The sequence below is a fragment of the Scyliorhinus torazame genome, chromosome 14 (assembly GCF_047496885.1).
Source record: "Scyliorhinus torazame isolate Kashiwa2021f chromosome 14, sScyTor2.1, whole genome shotgun sequence".
NCBI classification, from domain to species: domain Eukaryota; kingdom Metazoa; phylum Chordata; class Chondrichthyes; order Carcharhiniformes; family Scyliorhinidae; genus Scyliorhinus; species Scyliorhinus torazame.
Genome location: NC_092720.1, coordinates 38613843 through 38637708, shown reverse-complemented (window position 1 = coordinate 38637708; position 23866 = coordinate 38613843). Strand labels below are relative to the sequence as shown.

The 23866-nt window shown below is 48.1% G+C and overlaps 2 protein-coding genes across 2 annotated transcripts in view; one reads left to right on the top strand and one right to left on the bottom strand.

The window, feature by feature from the left end:
* Positions 1-23866, bottom strand: part of LOC140389659 (transmembrane 4 L6 family member 20-like) — a 165455-nt gene that overhangs the window by 22775 nt on the left and 118814 nt on the right. The gene's annotated exons all lie outside the window — the stretch shown is intronic.
* Positions 1-23866, top strand: part of LOC140389019 (uncharacterized) — a 142518-nt gene that overhangs the window by 105202 nt on the left and 13450 nt on the right. The window contains exons 26-32 of the mRNA XM_072473186.1: positions 4105-4174; positions 4925-4996; positions 6203-6328; positions 13498-13596; positions 18600-18806; positions 20478-20655; positions 22820-22934. Coding sequence (XP_072329287.1) covers positions 4105-4174; positions 4925-4996; positions 6203-6328; positions 13498-13596; positions 18600-18806; positions 20478-20655; positions 22820-22934 — 867 coding nt within the window. The remainder of the gene's footprint in view (positions 1-4104; positions 4175-4924; positions 4997-6202; positions 6329-13497; positions 13597-18599; positions 18807-20477; positions 20656-22819; positions 22935-23866) is intronic.

The window sequence follows — 23866 nt, the reverse complement described above, 5'->3', positions numbered from 1 at the left end:
GGCTACATAGGGGAACAAGACAGGGGTGCCCTTTGTCCCCATTACTGTTCGCGCTGGCAATTGAACCACTGGCCATAGCGCTGAGAGACTCCAGGAAATGGAGAGGGGTGGTTAGAGGGGGAGAGGAACATCACTCTACGCAGATGACCTACTGCTGTATGTGGCGGATCCAGTGGGGGGGATGACAGAGGTTATGCAGATATTGAGGGAGTTTGGAGATTTCTCGGGATATAGGGTTAACATGGGAAAGAGTGAGCTTTTCGTAATACACCCTGGGGACCAGAGTAGAGGGATAGATGGCCTGCCGCTAAGGAGAGTGGAAAGAAACTTCCGATACCTGGGGTTTCAGATAGCCAGGAGCTGGGGAACCTTACACAAACTCAATCTGACTCGGCTGGTGGAGCAAATGGAAGAGGATTTCAAAAGGTGGGATATGCAGCCGCTGTCACTGGCGGGCAGAGTGCAGGCGATTAAGGTGATGGTCCTCTCGAGGTTCCTATTTGTGTTTCAATGTCTCCCCATATTGATCACTAAGGCCTTTTTCAAGAAAATAGATAGGAGCATCATGAGCTTCGTGTGGGCAGGGAAGGCCCCGAGCGTAAGGAGGGGGTTCCTGCAACGTAGCAGGGTCAGAGGGGGACTGGCGTTGCCGAATTTGGGCGACTATTACTGGGCCGCCAATGTGGCGATGATCCGTAAGTGGATGATAGAGGGAGCGGGGACGGCGTGGAAAAGGCTGGAGATGGAACAAGCTTAAAAGCGCTGGTGACGGCGCCACTACCGCTCTCCCGAAAAAGTTTACCACAAACCCAGTGGTGGCGGCAACATTAAGTATCGGGGGGCAATGGAGGCGACAGAAGGGTGTGTTGGGAGCCTCGGTGTGGTCCCCGATCAGGAACAACCAGAGCTGGCACCGGGCAGGAATTAGGAGAGTGGGAGACTTATTTATAGATGGGACGTTTGCGAGCTTGGGAGCGCTAGAGGAAAAGTATGAGCTGCCTCCGGGGAATATCTTCAGGTATATGCAGATGAGGGCGTTCAGGAGACAACAGGTGAGGGAATTTCCGCTGCTCCCAACACAGGGGATCCAGGATAGAGTGCTTTCGGGGGGGTGGGTCGGGGAGGGCAAAGTGTCCGACATATACCGGGAGATGAGAGAAGAGGGGGAGGAGCTGGTAGAAGAGCCGAAAGGAAAATGGGAAGAAGAGCTCGGGGAGGAGATTGAGGAGGGTTTGTGGGCTGATGCCCGAAGTAGGATAAATTCCTCTTCCTCGTGTGCCAGGCTTAGCCTGATCCAATTTAAGGTGCTACATAGAGCACATATAACGGGAGCGAGGTTGAGCAGGTTCTTCGGAGTGGAGGACAGGTACGGGGGAAGCCCGGCGAACCACACACATATGTTTTGGTCGTGTCCGGCACTGGAGGAGTATTGGAGGGGAGTGGCGGGAGTGATCTCGAAGGTGGTGAAGGTCCGGGTCAAGCCAAGCTGGGGGTTAGCTATATTTGGGGTAGCGGATGAGCCGGGAGTGCAGGAGGCGAAAGAGGCTGATATTGTGGCCTTTGCGTCCCTGGTAGCCCGGCGAAGGATTTTACACATGTGGAAGGAAGCGAAACCCCCCGGCGTGGAAGCCTGGATAAACGATATGGCAGGGTTCATAAAACTGGAGCGGATGAAGTTTGCGCTGAGAGGATCGGCTCAGGGGTTGTCCAGGCGGTGGCAACCGTTCCTCGACTATCTAGCGGAACGTTAGGAGGAAAATAGATAGCCAGCAGCAGCAGCCCAGAGGGTGGTGGGGGGGGGGGGGGAGGGAGGGAAGGGGGGGGGGGGTAAATTGTTTCTCTTCTAGATGGGGGGAGCACTATTTCGTGTTATTTTGTTAGTCCACTATTTTATTTAAACAATGTTATCTATTAGTTATCATGTTACCGTTTTTGTTGATTTGTAAGGAGGAAAAATTGTGTTTGAAAACTTTAATAAAATATATTTTTGAAAAAAAGAAATGGATAAGTTGGAAGAGGATGGGGAGCAAAAATGGGAGGATTCTGAATCTTAATCCAACGTTCCTCCAACCTACCCACCCCTAGCCTTTATGGAAACCAGACAGGGGGAATCATTGGCAATTTGAATATGGTAATAAGTCTGGTCGCCTTTAATTTAACCTGCTTTGCACATTTTAGTGGGCAGACAGGTTTCCCAGGCATTGAGACACCAGACAGCTGAAGCATAGCGCGAATTACTTTGAGGGAAATGATGTGGAGATGCCGGCGTTGGACTGGGGTGAGCACAGTACGAAGTCTTACAACACCAGGTTAAAGTCCAACAGGTTTGTTTCGATGTCACTAGCTTTCGGAGCTCCGAAAGCTAGTGACATCGAAACAAACCTGTTGGACTTTAACCTGGTGTTGTAAGACTTCGTACTTTGAGGGAAATGTAAGTGTCTTCATGGCAGGCTTAACTGGAGTGCTTCCCTCTGGCCACCAACACGATCATATGCTCACACACTCTGTATCTCAGTACGAGGGCGGCACAGTAGCAGTGCTGCTTCACAGCTCCAGGGTCCCAGGTTCGATTCCACCTTGGGTCACTGTCTGTGTGGAGTCTGCACGCTCTCCCTGTGTCTGCGTGGGTTTCCTCCGGGTGCTCCGGTTTCCTCCCACATGTCCCGAAAGACGTGCTGTTAGGTAAATTGGACATTCTGAATTCTCCCTCTGTGTACCGAACAGGCGCCGGAATGTGGCGACTAGGGGCTTTTCACAGTAACTTCATTGCAGTGTTAATGTAAGCCTACTTGTGACAATAAAGATTATTATTATAAAAGACTCCAGGGTTAGGAATCGGCTGCCACTCCGCTGGAAACAGACACTTCCTTCTCCTCTGCCTGGGACAGGAATCATACCCACATCCCAACAACTTCGAGGATTGTGAATCAGGAGTACTTGGTCCTGTGCCTACTCCAGAATCTCCCTACCCTGTTGGATATTAAGTCAGGTTATCGTAGGCAAGGAAACTGTCAGGTCCAAAATACACCCACTGGACTTAAATTCCATGGTCCCCAGCTACATAACTCAGCTATGTCATTTTCCTGTTTCTGAGTGAATTTTCTTCTCTGGCCAATCATTGGTGCAACATGTGAGTAAATGAGGGAATAAATATCCCCACCCATAACATACATGAGAAGGTCAGGAGCAGGTGGTTGAAAAATTAAGAAATATGGAATAAATGTGTCCTGAGCAAGGGCTCTGTGAGAGGTGTGACAGTTCATTAAATCAGGCCCCCATGGTGCAGTTCATAGCTTAATTTAAATGTAACTATTTCCTCCCAAAATTATTTTTCAGAGCTCAGGAAACCTGACATTAAAAGGGAGGTGGGAACTGCCAGCTCAAGAAGCTAAGCCATAGCATTCCTTGTCAACCTGGAGAGCAAAAGTCCTCCCATAGACCAAGAATGCCTCCAGTCTACCCTACCATGATCACAAACCTCCTCACCCCCAGACCCGGTCTCATACACTCCCACCCCGCCATCCACGATGGCCTCCTTCCTGCTGCCACTGCAGTCCCCCCCATTCTTCCTAATGGCCTTTCTCTCCATCCCTGCCCCAATTTCTCACTCCCTTCCCCTTCTGGATTAGCTGGGCAGGAAACGGAATGAAATGATTACAATAAAGCCCTGCGTTTAAATTCAGGAGAATCTCCACATTCCCAGCCTTGCCAAGCATACTCTGGGCTTCCCCGCACCCAACCTGCTTCCCTGTAAATACAACAGCTATATTTAAGTTACCATTCTTTTGATATTCAAGTATGCATACATAATGACACCATGAACAGTCTGACTCCCACTCACCTTTACTCTAATTCTTATAGCTGGAGTTGTAACTTGTATAAATATCGGTGTTATTGTTGGAATGCAGATATTGCCAGAAGACAGTAACAATATTTAATAGCCGGCAAGGAAATGTACCACCAAACATTGTTTGCTTTAGTTTATATAAAGGTGATTTTCTAATGTACACTGCTGGTGGAGACGTGTTCCATGACCACCTCCCTCTCTCCACTCCCACCAGACAGAACATATTTTTTGATTGTTCTCTTCCTTCAATCCTACAGGGAGTTCCTGGCACTTCAAGTCAAGGTCCCAAAGGCGTGAGGGGTTCATCCGGGACCCCAGGCTTTTCAGGTATTCCTCATGTGTATTTGTGTTTCTGCTACATTTAACAATGTTGTCATTTCTGATGAATACTACAACTCCAGCTTGAACTTCCAATGATCTGCAGACTTTGCTTTCTGCCAAAGGTTCATTAATGTGGCTTCCAGCATAAATGTATCTTTTTGCTCTGAGCGGAGCACAACGTACAATTATATAGCACCTTCCACGGCCTCAGGACACCCTAAAACACTTTACAGCCAATTATATAAAAGCAAAATACTGGAGATGCTGGATAAACTCAGGTCTGGCAGCATCTGTGGAGAGAGAAACAGAGTTAACGTTTCAGATCTAAATGATCTTTCTACAGAATAATTCTGTTCTTTTGAAGTGTAATCACTGTTGCAATGTAGGAAAAGCTACAGCAAGCCCTCACAATCCGCAGTGTAAGAAGTTTTACAACACCAGGTTAAAGTCCAATAGGTTTGTTTGGAATCACTAGATTTTGGTGCGTTGCTCTTTCATCAGGTGAGTCACTTGCTGCCAAGTTTCCATGTGCATTGCAATGACATTAGAGCTAGGAAAATATAGCTGGGCTCAGTGTCATTTGCCTGATGTTCAGGCACTTGAAACTCTACTGTGAGCACAAATTGAGGGTGTATTTTAATGTCATAGTGAATGGGTAGGTATTCTTCAGACTTTGATGGGCTGGTTGGGCTAAATGACTTGTTTATGTATTGCATTTAATTCTGATTTTAATAATCTTTCTATTTAACCTTGTAGGTTTACAAGGTGACAAAGGAGTCCGAGGCCCGAGTGGAAATGCAGGCCCACCAGGATTGCCTGGACAACGAGGTAACTTAGAATCAGAGAATTATACAATGCAGGAGGCCATTTGGCCTATGAGTCTGCACCGGCTCTTGGAAAGAGCACCCTACCCAAGCCCACACCCTACCCAAGTCCACCCTATCCCCATAACCCAGTAACCCCACCTAACACTAAGGGCAATTTTGGACACTAAGCGCAATTTAGCATCGCCAATCCACCTAACCTGCATATCTTTGGACTGTGGGAGGAAACCGGAGTACCCGGAGGAAACTCATGCACACACGGGGAAAATGTGCAGACTCCTCACAGACAATGACCAAGCCGGGACGAGAACCTGGGACCCTGGAGCTGTGAAGCAATTGTGCTAATCACTATGCTACCGTGCTACCCACAACTTCACAGATTAACTGGAGCAAAGAGTGGGGATGAAAATATTAAAGTAATTGGTCATGAACTAACATTTCTTGCAAGACATTTCTTTTTCAATAGAAAGGTGAGTGTGGTAATATCCTATGTCCGGTTTAGCCCAGTTGGCTGGACAGTTGGCTACGTGCTACAGAGCGAGGCTAGCAGCGCGGGTTCAATTCCTGTACCGGCTGAGGTCATTATGAAGGCCCTGCCTTCTTAACCGTGTCCCTCGCCTGAGAGGTGGTGTTCCTCAGGATAAATCACCACCAGTCAGCTCTCCCCCTCAAAGGAGAAAGTAGCCTGTGGTCATCTGGGATTATGGTGACTTTACCTTTATGCCATGTCATATGTGGGGTGGGATTCTCCGGCCGGGTTCACGCGGCGACCGGAGAATCCCGCCCTAGGTGAATGGATTTTACTATTGTCGGCGTCTCGCCCGTGGCGTTCTTGTGGCGGGTGGGGTGGAAGAATCCAGCCTGTGGTTTTTAATTCTTGAAATTCATTTTAGTGTCCTTCCAGAAACTCACTGTAAAACCTCATGCTAAGGCATGTAATAGCATCTGTTGCAATGGGGCTGCAGTTTTCATTGAACAGAGCTCTGCAAAATAAGGAATCAAAGATACAAGATTGCCATTCTGGTATTTCCCAGGTCACTGGCAATGAGAAGAATGACAATTGGTCATTTCTGGGTTTAAAAAAAACTAGGGAGATGTGTTTATTATAATCTTTTTAGTGGTTCATTAATTATGATGAAAGAAAATAAATATCTCTTTCAAAGGACCTAAAGAGATTTTTACAAATTTAAATGTTTACATTTGCTCTTAGGTCCAAAAGGATTGTCATTGCCAGAAGAGATAACACCCGTAAAGGGCGATACTGGATTCCCAGGCACACCAGGGCCTGAAGGACCAAGCGGAAATCCTGGATCTCCTGGGCAACCTGGATGTATTGGTGCGTTCAAAAGTCCATGAGCACCTGACATTTGAGTCTTACAGGCAAACTCTCACCAGCACCACAATCCCACTATCAGGAAACACTGAACCAATTTTGGCCATTTTCTAAGGATAAATTGTGGGCAAAATCAACTAATTTTTGTGGAGATTTTGTACCCAAAGTGAGCCTAAAATGGGCCTGATGCCAAATTGGGTCTCACAGTACACATCACCAGTAACTGGTTGAAATAAGCATTAGGCTCCTTCCATCTGCTAATGAAGAGTTAATTGCATGTCTCAAGATTCCTCTCAGAAATTTCTCTCACACCGAGAGGGGCATATGCCAGCCACACTGCTTCTTGACCAGCAGTCCTTCAATCTTAACTTACTTGAATGTAAAGTCGGGAGGGACAGGAATGCTCCTCCTGATGCAACAGCAACAACTTAAACAACTACGAGTCCACACTTATTCCCAAATCTCATTATCCAACCCACTCTCATCCAGGACCAGCTGAGGGTCAGTGCCGATCCCCAATTGTTCATCAGAATTATGCTAATTATGCTTAATTTTGAACAAAACCTCGGATCTCCATGTTCTTGTGTATCCTTTCTCAAGCCAAACAAAGGCCAAAGCAGATTTCTAACTCCATATCTGTTTGATAATGCTTTCACCCTATTCCTATTTGTTCCCTGACACTTATGTCATCGCGCTGTAGCTTAGAAGCTTGGGCACTCTGGGATCAATTTTCAAATTGCTATCTGGATGTAAAACTAGCACTTCAGTGAAAAAAAAAAATCCAGTAGTTTCTATAATCGGGCAAATTGATCTGCATATTAGATTTACCTCTGGATGGCAGGTTGAATTTCTATTGCTCCCTGTGGTAAACCACTGTTGCACCTGTATTAGGTGATGTAAGGTAGGACCTGTACTACAGGTTCGCCGGTAGTCCCTGCCTGCTGGCTCCGCCCAGTAGGCGGAGTATAAATATGCGTGTCCTCCATTCAGCAGCCATTTCGCCAGCTGCTGTGGGAGGCCACACATCTTAGAGCAATAAAGCCTCAGTTGTATCCAATTCTAGTCTTTGTTCAATTGATCATGCATCAATGTATTGCTCAAAGATTTTCTAAAAGATGGACCTCCGAATCAAACCAGATCGCCTACAGCTGGATCCGCAATCAAGCAACGCCAAAAAGGACTTCATCACTGGCTAGCTTGCTTCGAGGCGTACATCAACTCAGCGACCACCCCTGTTCCGGAGGCTCCGAAGATACAGATCCTGTACTCAAGGTTGAGCTCCAACGTGTTTCCGCTGATCCAGGACGCCCCGAACTACGCCGACGCCATGGCGCTTCTCAAAGAAAACTACACACAGAAAGCGAACACGCTCTTCGCCAGGCACGTACTCGCCACTTGCTCTCAACTCTCTGGTGAGTCCATAGAAGACTTCTGGAGGGCCCTAATCCCACTCGTCTGGGACTGTGACTGTCAGGCCGTTACGGCCACTGAACATTCCAACCTTCTTATGCGGGAAGCGTTCGTAACGGGGATTGGGTCGGACCTCATACGCCAAAGACTGTTAGAAGGGGCCGCGCTCGATCTAGCTGAAACAAAGAAGCTAGCGCTCTCCATGACGGTTGCCTCACGTAACATTCAGGCCAACCCCACCAGCCGCGCGGCCCACCCCTCCTACCCCTCGTGGACGCCAAAGACGGCCGCCCCAGCGGGGGTCTTACCCAGCCAGTACGCCTGCGCCACATGCCAGCCTGCGCACCCTGGGGGTCCCCGATGTTACTTCTGCGGCCAGCAGAAGCACCCTCGCCAACGCTGCCAGGCCCGTGCTGCCCTTTGCAAGGCTTGCGGCAAAATGGGGCACTTCACCGCGGTGTGCCAGACCCGCGCAGTCGCCGCTATCGCCCCACCCCCTTAGCCTACACACAGTGGGCGCCGCCATCTTCATCTCCCCGGACAATTCGCGGCCAGTAGGCGCCGCCATCTTCACCTCCCCAGACCACGCGTGGCCAGTGGGCGCTGCCATCTTCACCTCCCGGGGCCACACGCGGCCAGTGGGCGCCGCCATCTTCACCTCCCGGGGCCACACGCGGCCAGTGGGCGCCGCCATCTTCTCCCCCTCAGTCCACGTGCGGCCCATGGGCGCCGCCATCTTGTCCAACCCCCGCAACGTGCAGCCCATGGGCGCCGCCATTTTGTCCCCCGCAGAATCTTCAAGCGCCGCCATCTTGTCTCCCCCACGGGTCATGGACACCGACAGCATTCCAGGACCTGGGCCCCCCAGGCTCCCCATCATCCTACGTCAGCGACGACCGACCACGACTCGCCTCAGTGACGATCGACAAGTCTCATCCGCACAACCTGGCCACCGCATCGACCAGTGTGAAAATCAACGGCCACATGACCTCTTGCCTGCTGGACTCCGGGAGCACTGAAAGCTTCATACACCCGGATACGGTAAGGCGCTGCTCCCTCACGGTACACCCCGCCAACCAAAGAATTTCCCTGGCCCCCGGATCCCATTCCGTCGCGGTCCAGGGGTTCTGCACGGTCACACTCACGGTCCAGGGCTTAGAATTCAGCGTCTTCCGCCTCTACGTCCTCCCTAACCTCTGCGCGGCCCTACTACTCGGCCTGGACTTCCAGTGTAACCTCCAGAGCCTAACCCTCAAATTCGACGGGCTCCTACCACCCCTCACTGTGTGCGGCCTCGCGACCCTAAAGGTCTATCCGCCTTCCCTCTTCGCCAATCTAACTCCGGATTGCAAGCCCGTCGCCACCAGGAGCAGACGGTACAGTACCCAGGACAGGACCTTCATCAGGTCCAGGTCCAGCGGCTGCTTCGGGAGGGCATTATCGAGGCCAGCAACAGCCCCTGGAGAGCCCAAGTGGTAGTCGTTAAAACTGGGGAGAAACACAGAATATTCAGGGACTACAGCCAGACCATCAATCGGTACACGCAGCTCGATGCGTACCCCCTCCCATGCATATCTGATATGGTCAATCACATTGCACAGTACCTGGTCTTCTCAATGGTAGAACTCAAATCCGCCTACCACCAGCTCCCCATCCGTAAATCAGACCGTCCATACACCGCATTCGAGGCGGACGGTCGTCTCTATCAGTTCCTCAGGGTTCCCTTCGCCGTCACTAACGGGGTCTCGGTCTTCCAAAGGGAGATGGACCGAATGGTCGACCAGTACGGTTTGCGGGCCACCTTCCCGTACCTAAACAACGTCACCACCTGCGGCCATGACCAGCAGGACCACGATGACAACCTTGCCAAATTTCTCCACACCGCCACTCTCCTCAACCTCACCTACAACAAGGAGAAGTGCGTGTTCAGCACAAACCGCTTAGCCGTCCTCGTCTATGTGGTCCAGAACGGAGTTCTGGGGCCCGATCCCGACCGTATGCACCCCCTCATGGAGCTTCCCCTCCCCCAGTTCCCCAAGGCCCTCAAACGCTGCCTGGGGTTCTTCTCGTACTACGCCCAGTGTGTCCCAAACTATGCAGACAAGGCCCGCCCACTAATTCAGTCCACCCATTTTCCCCTGACGGCCGAGGCACAGCAGGCCTTCGCCCGTATCAGAGCCGATATCGCCAAGGCCGGGATGCACGCAGTAGACGAGACACTGCCCTTTCAAGTAGAGAGCGACACATCGGACGTCATCCTAGCCGCCACCCTCAATCAGGCAGGCAGACCCGTGGCATTCTTTTCCCGCACCCTTCCTGCCTCAGAGATTCGGCACTCATCTGTCGAAAAAGAGGGCCAAGCTATCGTTGAAGCTGTGCGGCATTGGAGGCATTACCTGGCCGGCAGGTGATTCACTCTCCTCACTGACCAACGGTCGGTAGCCTTCATGTTCAATAACACAAAGCGGGGCAAGATCAAAAACGATAAAATCTTGTGGTGGAGGATTGAGCTCTCCACCTATAACTACGAGGTTTTGTATCGCCCCGCCAAACTCAATGAGCCCCAGACGCCCTATCCCGAGGTACATGTGCCAGCGCACAAGTAGACCGACTCCGAACCCTGCACGACAGCCTTTGTCACCCGGGTTGTACCATTTCATAAAGGCCCGCAACCTGCCCTACTCCGTGAGGAAGTACGGACAATCACCAGGGACTGCCAGGTCTGTTTGGAGTGCAAGCCGCACTTCTACCGGCCGGACCGTGCGCGCCTGGTGAAGGCCTCCCGCCCCTTTGAACGCCTCAGCATGGATTTCAAAAGGCCTCGCCCCTCCACTGACCGAAACACGTATATTCTCAGTGTGGTCGATGAGTACTCCAGGTTCCCCTTCGCCATCCCATGCCCCGACATGCCGTCTGCCACCGTCATCAAAGCCCTAAACACTATCTTCGCTCTGTTCGGTTTCCCCGCTTATATCCACAGTGACAGGGGATCCTCATTCATGAGTGATGAGCTGCGTCAGTTCCTGCTCATTAGGGGTATCGCCTCCAGCAGGACAACCAGCTATAACCCTCGGGGAGACGGGCAGGTAGAGAGGGAGAATGGGACGGTATGGAGGGCCGTCCAACTGGCCCTACGGTCCAGGAACCTCCCAGCCTCTCGCTGACAGGAGGTCCACCCTGATGCACTCCACTCCATTTGGTCACTGCTGTGCACCGCTACTAACAACACACCCCATGAACGTCTTTCTGCCTTCCCCAGGAAGTCCACATCCGGGGTGTCGCTCCCGACTTGGCTCGCAGCTTCAGGATCAGTCCTGCTCCGTAGGCACGTCTGCCTCCACAAGGCGGACCCGTTGGTGGAAAGGGTGCTCCATGCCAACCCCCAGTATGCCTACGTGGCGTACCCCGACGGCCGCCAAGATTCTGTCTCCCTCAGGGACCTGGCACCAGCAGGTTCCACACACACACCTCTCCGGCCCGACGCCACCCTCCCCTCTCCCGGCGCTCCCAGCATTAACCCCACCAGGACCATCCGTCCTTCCCCTGCCCTCGCCGAGGATGAAGAGGATTTCGGCACTCTCCCGGAGTCACCGAACATCGGGCCAGCATCAACATCGCCGCCACCACTACGTCGCTCCCAGCGGAACATCAAGGCACCAGACCGGGTAAATCTCTAACTGGCACCGGACTTCAAAAGACATTTTTTTTCTGATCAAATACTGTAAATATAAATTCATTGCTGTATATAGTTCTCCACCGCCCCCGCTGGACTCAATTTTAACAGGGGGTGAATGTGGTAAACCACTGTTGCACCTGTATTAGGTGATGTAAGGTAGGACCTGTACTACAGGTTCGCCGGTAGTCCTTGCCTGCTGGCTCCGCCCAGTAGGCGGAGTATAAATATGCATGTCCTCCATTCAGCAGCCATTTCGCCAGCTGCTGTGGGAGGCCACACATCTTAGAGCAATAAAGCCTCAGTTGTATCCAACTCTAGTCTTTGTTCAATTGATCGTGCATCACTCCCTACCTCCCATCAGTACTGAAAATGAATTTTATGCTATAGCCTATGGTCTTTCTTACGATTCTCCAGCTAAATAGGTGAAGCAGTTCAGCACATTCCTCTTCAACTATGATGCCAGTGCTGACCTCGAATGGCATGATTAACAGGAAGTAGCTAGGCCCATTACTGGGCAGAAAGAAATGGGACTGTCAAAGAACAACAAAGAACAAAGAAATGTACAGCACAGGAACAGGCCCTTCGGCCCTCCAAGCCCGTGCCGACCATACTGCCCGACTAAACTACAATCTTCTACACTTCCTGGGTCCGTATCCTTCTATTCCCATCCTATTCATATATTTGTCAAGATGCCCCTTAAATGTCCCTATCGTCCCTGCTTCCACTACCTCCTCCGGTAGCGAGTTCCAGGCACCCACTACCCTCTGCGTAAAAAAACTTGCCTCGTACATCTACTCTAAACCTTGCCCCTCTCAGCTTAAACCTATGCCCCCTAGTAATTGACCCCTCTACCCTGGGGAAAAGCCTCTGACTATCCACTCTGTCTATGCCCCTCATAATTTTGTATACCTCTATCAGGTCGCCCCTCAACCTCCTTCGTTCCAGTGAGAACAAACCGAGTTTATTCAATCGCTCCTCATAGCTTATGCCCTCCATACCAGGCAACATTCTGGTAAATCTCTTCTGCACCCTCTCTAAAGCCTCCACATCCTTCTGGTAGTGTGGCGACCAGAATTGAACACTATACTCCAAGTGTGGCCTAACTAAGGTTCTATACAGCTGCAACATGACTTGCCAATTCTTATACTCAATGCCCCGGCCAATGAAGGCAAGCATGCCGTATGCCTTCTTGACTACCTTCTCCACCTGTGTTGCCCCTTTCAATGACCTGTGGACCTGTACTCCTAGATCTCTTTGACTTTCAATACTCTTGAGGGTTCTACCATTCACTGTATATTCCCTACCTGCATTAGCCCTTCCAAAATGCATTACCTCACATTTGTCACCTGGCAGATTCATGTAAAATCATACAAAGTGTTGATTTTTAACTCAAACCATGTGGCTAGAAACTGGCAGCAGTGCAATATCTAGCCACTACAAACCACCTGCATTTCCTTTGATGTTATCCATTCACAACTTCAGTGTACCATTTCACCATGAGCTGAGCTAATATATCCCCTGCCCAAAAGAGGCCTATTTGCCCCGTTATGAGTCCTCTACAATTCATCCACGGGCAAAGCTCTCAGCCATTTGTTCATCAGCTCCAGCTCGACTATTTCAGTTCTGTCCTAGCCAGCCTATCCGACACCCTTCAAAAACCTCAGCCCATCAACAGTCTGCTGTCCATATATTAACCCATGCAAAACCCAGTCAGTCATTCCTCCTATGTTTGTTGACCTATATTGACTCAAGTCCCTTCATGGCTGCCCTTCCTTATCTTAGTATCCCTACAATGCTTGAGGAACTCTGTGTTCCTCTTCTGGCTGCTTACACATTCCCCACTCCTGTATTCATATCTGTCTGGACCCGAGCTATGGAATTCCCTCCCTAAACCACTCCATCTCTCTGTCCACTTTTAAGAGTCCCTTTACAATCTACTCGAACCAAGCTTTAAGTCACCCATTCAAATATCTTTGTCTTTGGCTCTGTGTTAATTTTTATGCTTTATGGAATGATTTCCTGCATCAAGGGAACCATGTAAGTACAAGGCATGATACCGTTACTTTTTTTTGATTTACACACACAGGGAGCCCAGGACCATCTGGTCCACTTGGTCGTAATGGACCTCCTGGAGGTAGAGGACGTCCAGGGCCTAAGGGGTTCCCAGGATTTCCTGGCAATCAAGGTAAATGAGATAACAGTTTCACTTAACAAGGAGTAATTCTTACAAATTTTTATTATTATTTGGGGAGGGGGGACAGTGAGAGGAAGCATGTGTCATTTCATATTTGTGAATTACACCATCACGTCTTTGTAATTAAGTGCACATGGGGCCAGAATCTCTGGCATCCCTGCGGCATGTTTCTCAGTGGCGGGAGGCCACGCCTCCACAATTGGCCCCGTCACTGTCAATAGGATTTCCCACTGAATCCATCGCACACTGCCGGGAAACCCGCAGAAGGGGTGTGCCATCGGCGGAACCGTAAGATCCTATCGGCGTGAAAAGCCGGAAGATATCGCCCATAGATTTGCCAAGTGCTCTTCAATGAAAACATTGGCACTTTATTTCAATTGGGAGAGCAACAGTGGGTAGCCTGGAGATTGATCCAGTCCCGCTGGCAGAAAGGTAGGTCAAAGTGTCATTGGGCGGAATTTTCCACTCGCGATTTTCCCACTGCGTTGTGCCCAGCGCTGATCCCGGAGAGCCCAAAAGTGAGATTCGGGCTGGGTGCCAAACAATTTGATATACTTTCGGTCTGCTTCCAATGGCGTGATCAGGATCTCGTAACTTCATTGCAGTGTTAATGCAAGCCTAATAAAGATTATCGTTATTATTCAAGGTAGGAGGGTGATGATCACTCACTGTGAGGAAAGCTCTGGTGCTCCTCAGGATCTGTTTATGTTTGACTCCCATCTTTCTGCTGACAGCTTCCTCACACACATCCTCATGACGGAGTCTGCGTCAGGGGCTATTTATTTTGGACCACTGTGTGTGTGTGGGGGGAAGCAGAGAAAACAGGGGATGGGGGTGTGGGCAGGCCTGTTATGAATATTAAAATGACTGAGGCTTTACATGCTTCAGGTGTGAAACCTCAACAACCTGGCGTGGCAGCTGCAGACTGTATCCAGCGCCGCCACAGTCGGGGGAGGTGGCATTCTGCTGTCCGGGGGCCTTCGGCGGGGGCTGGGGGAACTGGTGGGGGGTGGTCCGGGGCTGACGAGGGAGGTTACAGGGAGGCACAATCTGGCAGGATTTTACGTGGCCCGGCTCTTAGCCCCCACCGGGCAGCATTGGGGCGGCATCGATTTTTTTTTTTTTGTCGGAAGACTGGACACATGCTCCGGACATAGCCTCAAAATCGGAGAATCCAGCCCAGTGAATCTCCTCTGCACACTCTCCAGTGTCAGTACATCCTTTCTCAAGTAATCAAACCAAAACTGTACACAGTACCCCAGGTGTGGCCTCACCAGCACCCTATACAGCTGCAACATAACATCCCTTTTTTTAAACTCCATTCCTCTAGCAACGAAGGACAAAATTCCATTTGTCTTCTGAATTACCTGCTGCACCTGCAAACCAACGTTTTGTGATTCATGCACAAGGACACCCAGATCCCTAAAGGTGCAGTAGATCCTCAATTCTCTGGCACAGGCCAACTTCACTGTCGGTCACTGCTCTCTCCTCAGGTAGCCTCATGAACCTCTACCACCCTTTCCTTATGGAGGTGTGGACTCAAATCTCTGGGGTTCCAACCCCCCCGTCTACTCCTTTACGTCCTATTATGGGCTATCTTCTCCTGAGGGAACATTGTGAGTCACACACATGATGGGTTAGGGGGTGGCATGTGTGGGCACCTTGTGAATGAAATGAAAATCGCTTATTGTCACAAGTAGGCTTCAAATGAAGTTACTCTGAAAAGCCCCTAGTCGCCACATTCCAACGCCTATTCGGGGAGGCTGGTACGGGAATTAAACCGTGCTGCTGGCCTGCCCTGATCTGCTTTAAAAGCCACCTATTTAGCCCTGTGCTAAACCAGCCCCATGATATGTCTAGATATTAAGGGGTTGTGATGGTGAGTGCCAGGGGATTCCGAGGAATAAGTTAGGAGGTTGGATGTTGAAAAGATTCCTGATCTTGCAAGATGTCACGATCTGATCCCACTCACAATGGGCGAGGCCCAGTCTCGCATGGCTAAGTGAGTTTAAGAACGATCGAATGGCCACCCGGCATCTACTGGCCTTGCTCAGGAGACCCCACCGGGCACCATTCAAACTGGGACCAGGTGCAACAGCACTTGTGGGGAGGGTCTCCAGGTTATTGGAGGACCCTGGGTGGTCGGCGACCAGGCAGGGTGGACCCTGGGAGGGGGGTGGGAGAGAGTGGATGCGGGTGAGGGGAGGAGCTGTGAGTTTCAGAGGACCAAGGGAAGGAAGGAAGGAGGGATGGAAGACAAGAGGAATGACTGGGCGGCAGGTCAGGTTCGGAGGAACAAGCGAGGGAAGGGCTCGAATGTAGAGGAATGATTGAGAATGGAGGAACTGGAGCCCAACATGGAAATGGTGGACACAGACTCATGAGGGGGGTGAGTGGAGGACAGCATTGTATGAGAAGGAGGAAGGCAAGAGATACACACTGACTTATTACTGCGTGGGGGTGTGGGAGGGAGGGTGTGTGTGTGGGGGGGGCGGGGGGGGGGGGTTTGAAGGAACAGGGAAGGTAAGTATCTTCAATCATTTAGTCCTGAGACTGAGGCCATATTGTCGGGGTTAGTGATTAAAGGCAGTCCTGGGCTTTGTGGACCATATTGTCAAGGAGAGAGTTTAATAGCAGTCCTGGGGCTGTGCATGCACATTGTGATCCTGCTCCAGGGAGGAGGAAGACCTGTCTGTGCAGTTGGGGAGGGGGGGGTCATGCACAGAATGGTGTGTACAGGGCAGGGTCAGTATCCCGCTCCTAAAATTCCCACCAATGGCAAGAGAAAACTCTGCCTATTGTGTTCCAGAGGCGTAGGTTGCTTGTTGACGGGATAGGGGGTGGCTGATGAACTTGATGTGACAGCAGCAGTCCACAATATTCGTTATATACTGTGGAACAGTTCTGCATCTTTTGGGCCCACAAAAATAAAATGTTGCTTTCTAAGGCTGTTCCTGTAGGCCACCAGGTTTTTCACAGAATTTTACAATGTAGAGTATTATTTATACTCTGCATGAACTTTCTAACTCATTTCCACTTGCCCTGTCAACATATCCTAATCCATTCTCCCTCAATACTTATTCAACTTTCCTTTCTCCTGAATTCCTTGTTGGACCTATTAGACACTTGCTTATATTTGTGTCTCCTTAGTTTTGGACTTCCTCAAAAGTGGAAAAAATTTCTCAATGTTTTGTTGAAAGGAGGGCCCATTGGGCATTCTCTATCCAACAGGACATTAAAATTACATTAGGGTCTTATGTAAAACCTTGATCTGCGATAATTCATGAGGCAGTGACCTGATTTAGACAGCTGCCTGACTACTCAGCAGAAGGCCCAGGAAATGTGGTGGAGTGGGTAGTTTCACCATCTCTATTTCACATTGTTACTGCTCCATTTCCGCCAGATGGAGGGAGTTAAAAATACTCTTGATATACGTAACTTTTTTTTGGTTTAAATCCTGAGGGGATTTGGCAATGCTGCAATAAAGACCACGGGAGGGATTCTCCGGTCCGCCAGCCGCATTTTCCAGCGCAGCATGCCCCCGTCAGCGGGATTCCCCATTCCCGTAGCCGGTCAATGGAGTTTCCCATTGTGGCCACACCCACGCTGTCGGGAAACCTGCGGGCGTGAGTGCACTGTCAGCAAAGCGGAGGATCCCGCCGACGGAGAATCCCACTGCTCATCTTTAACATACTTCTCAAAGATTAGTAGGACATAGCTTCAAACCTATAAGTCCTCATATGCTCACAACTCACAACCAACAACTTTTCCAAAAGTCTGTAGGAGAATTCATTTTCAAGACCATGCCTACCTATCTCCTCGAGGCTGATTTTACAATGATATTGGGGGAGGATTGCTATTGCCACTGTAATGATGCACAGTCACAGACTTCATTTGTGAACACATAAAAGATTTATTAATAAGAAAACAGCAGCTTCATGGCTGCACCTGGCTCCCTGCATGTCTCTTCCCTAAGAAGGGACTCCACCCGCTGGGGTGATTACCCACTCTGAGTCCTATTTTGTTCCCCAAGCCAGGCGATCTTTACTCTGCTGTGTTGCCCTTAAAGGGACAATCACCACGTACCTCCCCCTTTAACTTCTTTATGCAATCTTCAAACACTAATTGACTTGGTCCTAACCTTTAATTAAACATTATATACATGAGTTGGACAAATATAAATTAAGTCTTTGAGGGGTTTTACTGTTGTAGAGTAATTTTGTAGTCTGAGAAGTTTCCACTGAATTGACATTAACAGGGGACCGGTTTAGCTCTGTTGGTTGGACAGCTAGTTTGGGATGCGGAGCAAGGCCAACAGCACAAGTTCAATTCCCGTAACGGCTGAGGTTATTCATAAAGGTGCCGCCTTCTCAACCTTGCCCCTGAGGTGTGGTGAACCACCAGTCTGCTCTCCCCCTCAAAAGGGGAAAACAGCCTATGGTCATCTGGTACTATGATGACTTTACTAATAACAGGTAACCCTTCTGACATAGGCAGTTCATTACTAGTTCCTCGCATGGACATATCAGTTATGTCTATAACAGGTCGATCAGGTACTTCGGTGCTTACGGGTTCAAATGTATCTCTTGATGGCAACACTGACTGCTGGAGCATCTCTCTACTCCTCAAGTGTTTACAAATGATCCATTCCTCCACGTTCACTTGGTATGACAGGAACAATAATTCCAAGGATCTAACTTTCACACACTTCATTTGTGGACGCAAAAAGGATTTATTAACAAATAAACAGCAGCTTCATGGCTGCACCTAGCTCCCTATATGTCACCTACCTTAGAGGGAACTCTGCCCCCTGGGGTGATTACCCAAATAAAGTCCCATTTGGTCCCCAAGCCAAGTGACCCTTACTCTGATGTATTCTCCTTAAAGGGACAATTGCCACAGCTACCCTAAGGAGCAAGGAAAATGAGACAATAACATCACTAACAATTCTCCTCATCACAAATTGAATACTTGTTCTTTCTATTTAAAATTAGGACCAAAGGGCTATCGAGGTCCTCGAGGAAAGCAAGGAGATCCTGGAGTCCCTGGACCTTCAAGACCAGATATCCAAGGTTTTATCTTTACTCGACATAGTCAAACTATAGAGATACCTCCATGCCCAGACAACACTAAACCGCTGTACGTTGGTTACTCTCTCCTCCATGTGCAAGGAAACAAACGTGCATATGGACAAGATTTAGGTATGTCAATTCAGTCCTGAACAAATTTATGTTACATTTTTTAATGTGCTTAAAACAAGAGTGTTGCATTTCAGTTTGAATGTAAATTCAAGGCCCCAAGGAAAATAACACCTGTTGTCACATTGAAGTGAAAGCATGAGAGAAAAAGAAAGTATTTGTGTTACTATGAAATATTTGTATTTGCATATAATGCCGATGTTTATTTCTCCTATATAATCAGGGGAGAGACAAATCCCTCAACTTTGAGACCAAGGCAGCGATTCTGTCAACAGCATACCATTCCCAATGTCGGAATCAGAACCGTGCACCTCTTATGCTGTCTCACCTTTTCCCATTTCCCACGCGATTACAATTAAAATTCTAATTGCCAGTGGCAAACATGAAAAACACATGTGAGTCAGCGATACGGGTGGGAAAAGAGCCTCCTGGTCACACAGGGAGCCTTTGAATCACCGCCAAAACTTTCCAGCCCAACTGCACCGCCGTTAAGAAAAGACTCGAGAATTTTAAGGCGACACGGGTGTTCTTCAAAATTAATTTCACTTGTAATTATTCCACAGTACATTGGTTTCATTTTATTCATGTGTGCATCATTGTTATTTGTTGAGACCAGCTTAGTCAGAGAGCTAAATGTACTTTCACACCTCATGGTTGGAATACAATAATAGTTACATGGGGCTTAGGGACATTTCCTTCCTTTATTGCGGAAGAAACAATGTATTTTTTGCGATCACCCTTTACTGAATGTTCATGTTAGCATCCAGTGTTATACTCACCACAGTGTGGGCATGGTCGAACTTGCAGGCTCAGCTGGCCCTTCTTTCCATGCATTTTAAAGGAGATCGCTCTCAGCAGGGATAATTGAAATATTGTAGGTGAACTCAAAGCTCACTGAAGATTCTGCCAGCCAACACCTTGAGATGGATCCACATTTGGACAGTACTGATATTGCCCGTGAGGCCTTTCATTTTCTTACCTTTTACCTCTTTACCAATTTCTCACCACCCCTGACCCCACCACCCTCTGTCCTCCCGATTCCCTCTTCCCCTCCTCCATGTCCACAACCACACTCCACAACTCCCCTCACCACTAATTCACCCTGGTCGGTCCAAGTCCCATGCAACCTGCCATTCTCCTGCTCCCCTCCTTTGTACCGTAGGGTTCAACAAGGAAAACTGCTGATCCTACACACAACTACTCAAAGCCCACTGGTGCACGCTACCTTTAAATGACCGTGAATCGGTTGCCACAAGATTTTTGTGCACCACTGACTTTATCTTGAAGGTAGGATGCGATTTTTTAAAGGATTTACACCAATGAGCATTCAGGACATGCAAATGTATTACAAGTAAAAACCTGCCACAGGTCAGCATGATGCTTGACGTGCTGAAAATACACCGTTGATTTCATCACTGCAACTCGCCATTGGGAAATTGAAATTTTCCATCCCCCCCTAATTAAGCTACCTCGTTTCCCACTCTTGTTAATCTGTAAAATCGCCCCAAGACATGGACTTTGGATTTCAACGTAGCATTTGCCAGCAGTGCCACAATCCCACGTGGTATTTGGGAACAGTGCTTAACTGGTATGGTGTACTGTACAACATGTATGAATCCAGTCGAACTGAACTATACATTTTTCAATCTACATCCTACTTAATGTTGTTTTCAGGAGCTGCTGGAAGTTGCTTGCCAAGATTCAGTGTCATGCCATTTTTGTTCTGTGATGTTAACGATGTCTGTAGCTATGCATCAAGAAATGACTATTCTTATTGGCTGTCGACTTCAAGACAAATGCCTATGGATATGGCTCCAATCAGTGGACAAGAACTGAAGCCATTTATAAGCAGGTAGTGTTTTCAATAAACAGCCCATGTAACCTCTCCAGTAATTGAAAGATTTATATACAGCCCAGGATTAACGAGTCAGCCAGCTAATTGTTGATGGATTATGGATCAGTAAGGTTCCGCATTCAATCACGGCACTCTCTGAGTTAGAAGATCAAAGCATCAATGTGATTAGTCGAGTCCTGCAAGGATCTGTGTTTGGGCCTCAACTATTCACCATATTTATTAAGAACTTAGAAAACAAAGCCACATATCCAAATTTGCCCATGGGGAATGATGGGTGGCATTGTAAGCAGTGTGGGCAGAAACACAAAATGAGATGCGGCACAGTGGGCTCAACACCAGGAACCCAGGTTCAATTCCCGGCTTGGGTCACTGTCTGTGTGGAGTTTGCGCGTTCTCCCCTTGTCTGCGTGGGTTTCCACCGGGTGCTCCGGTTTCCTCCCACAGTCCAAAGATGTGCAGGTTAGTTGGATTGGCCATGCTAAATTATCCCTTGGTGTTCAAAGATGTGTAGGTTGGGTGGGGTTGCGGGTTAGGGTGGGGGAATGGGCGGCGGTAGGGTGCTCCATCAGAGAGTTGGTGTAGACTGAATGGGTCGAATGGCCTCCTGCACTGTAGGGATCTTTTGACTCTATGAGATATTGATAGCTTAAGTAGATGGGCAAAACTATGGCAAATAGATTACAATGTAGGCAAATGCGAGGTCACACACTTTGGCAGCTAAAATGGATAGCACAGAGTAATTTATAAACAGTGAAAAGATAGAAGCAATGGAATTTCTAAGACATTTGGGGTCCAAGTACGTAGATCATTAAAATGTCATGAACAGGTACAGAAAAATCAACAAGGTGAAGGGCATGCAAGCCTTTATATCTAGAAGAATGGAACACAAAGAGGGTAAAAGTCATGCTTCAGCCATACAAACCCCTGATTAGTGGAGTACAGTGACCTGTTTAAAAAATAAAAGTCTCCCATATAAGACAAATATGAGGAGAACATTTTCTCTCTCAGAGGGACACTAGCCCATGGAATTCTCTTTCCCAGAGAGCAATGGAGACTGGGTCATGGAATATTTTTAAGGCTGATTTATCATTGTCAAGGGAGCCAAATGTTATCGGGGATAGACAGGAAAGTAGAAATGAAGCCACAATCCGATCAGCCATGATCTTATCCAATGGTGGAGCAGGCTTGAAGGGGCCAAATGGCCTACTCCTGATTTGTATGTTCCTATAAGCAGTTTTGGATGCCACACCTTAGAATGGATATATTGACCTTGGAGGGATTGTAATATAAGTTTATTAGAAGGATACCGGTTCTCAAAGGGTTAGATTATGAGGAGAGTTTACACCATCTAGGCTTGTACTCCCTGGGATTTAGAAGGTTAAGGGGTGATTTGATCGAAGTTTTCATGATATTAAGGAGGGCAGGTAGAATAAATAAAGACAAACTATTTCTGTTGATTTTGTCAGACAAGGGCCATAGCTAAAAATTAAATACAGACCTTTCAAGATTGAAATTAAGAAACACTTATATACATTAAGGGTGGTAAAGGTTTGGAACTCTCTTCCAGAAATGGCAATCATTGCTTGATCAATTGTAAGTCTTAAATCTGAGGTTGATAGATTTTTGTTATTCAAAAGTATTAAAGGACATGGAACCTTTGGAGTTAGGTTACAGAAGAATCATAATTTATTTGGAATGGACAGGTCAAGGTGCTCCAGTTTCTTTGTTCCTAGGGCAACATTAAGGTTTGACTTGGGGAGGAGAAATTTGTCAATTTTCTTCTCCTGATCACTATGCAGTGACCCTTACTGGAAATTCACATGTCCGAATATGGAAAGAAGGATTAGACTAATTTCCATTTTGCAATGCCATTCATCTTGGCGACCACAAAATTAAACATTCACAAAGAGGGGACGTTTATTAGCTGAAGAAAAGGTAATTGTTGCCAGGTTTAATATATTTGAACTTTTTTATGGCACAGTCCACTGATAACTTTGTCATTTTGAACACCCAAAAACTGAACTGCCATTAATTTCAATTGTGATGTAAACACAAGAATTCAGTGCTAAATAAAGTACATTAGTCTGACAATATGAGTTAAATGACTTTGAATTAGGAGTAGGTCACATTATGCTAACAGTAAATGTGTCTTGTTATCTAGATGTACCGTTTGTGAAAGTCGTGCAATGGTCCTTACTGTGCATAGTCAAAGTGTTCAGATCCCACCATGCCCCAGGGGCTGGAGATCCTTGTGGATTGGCTATTCCTTTGTAATGGTATGTACACCAAGAACAACAGCTTGTACTTATACTGCACCTTTAGTAGTAAAAGGCACTTCACAGGGAGGGTTTTAAGATAGAGGTCGAGTCACATTGGTAGATAATAGGGCAACTCACAGCATAATAAAATTGTTACAGTGCGGAAGGAGGCCATTTGGCCCATTGTACCTGCACCAGCTCTCCAAATGAGCATCATGACTTAGTGCCATTCCCCTGCCTTTTCCCCGTATCCCTGCACATTGTTTGTGTTCAAGTAATCATTGGGTCTGGAGTTACATATAGACCAGCTAAGGACGGCAGATTTTTTTTCCCTAAAGCGCATTAGTGAACCAGATGGGTTTTTATGACAATCGATAATGGTTTCATGGTCATGTATTTATAAAGCGCATTAGTGAACCAGATGGGTTTTTATGACAATCGATAATGGTTTCATGGTCATGTATTTATATTGAATTCTAATTCCACCATCTGTTGTGGTGGCATTCGAACCCAGGTCCCCAGAACATTACCCTGGGTCTCTGGATTACTAGTCCAGTGACAATACCTTTGCGCTACTGTATCCCATCATTGGGATTTCCCCAACCATTCCATTTCTTTCCCTGTAGAATTTTTGCTCCTTTAAAAAAAAATCTTTCCCCATGCTACTTGCCTGTGCCTTGTTACATCACAATTGTCACAGGAAGTCAAATAGAATAATGTGGCAGTTCCTGTGCATGTCAATTTTGTACTTCCTTTTTTATCCTTTGCCTGAAATATTTCAATCTTTTAAGGAACCACGGTGGCACAGTGGTTAGCACTGCTGCCTCACAGCACCAGGAACCCAGGTTCAATTCCAGCTTTGGGTGACTGTGGAGTTTGCATTTTCTCCCCGTGGGTTTCCTCCAGGTGCTCCGGTTTCCTCCCAAAGTCCAAAGATGTGCAGGTTAGGT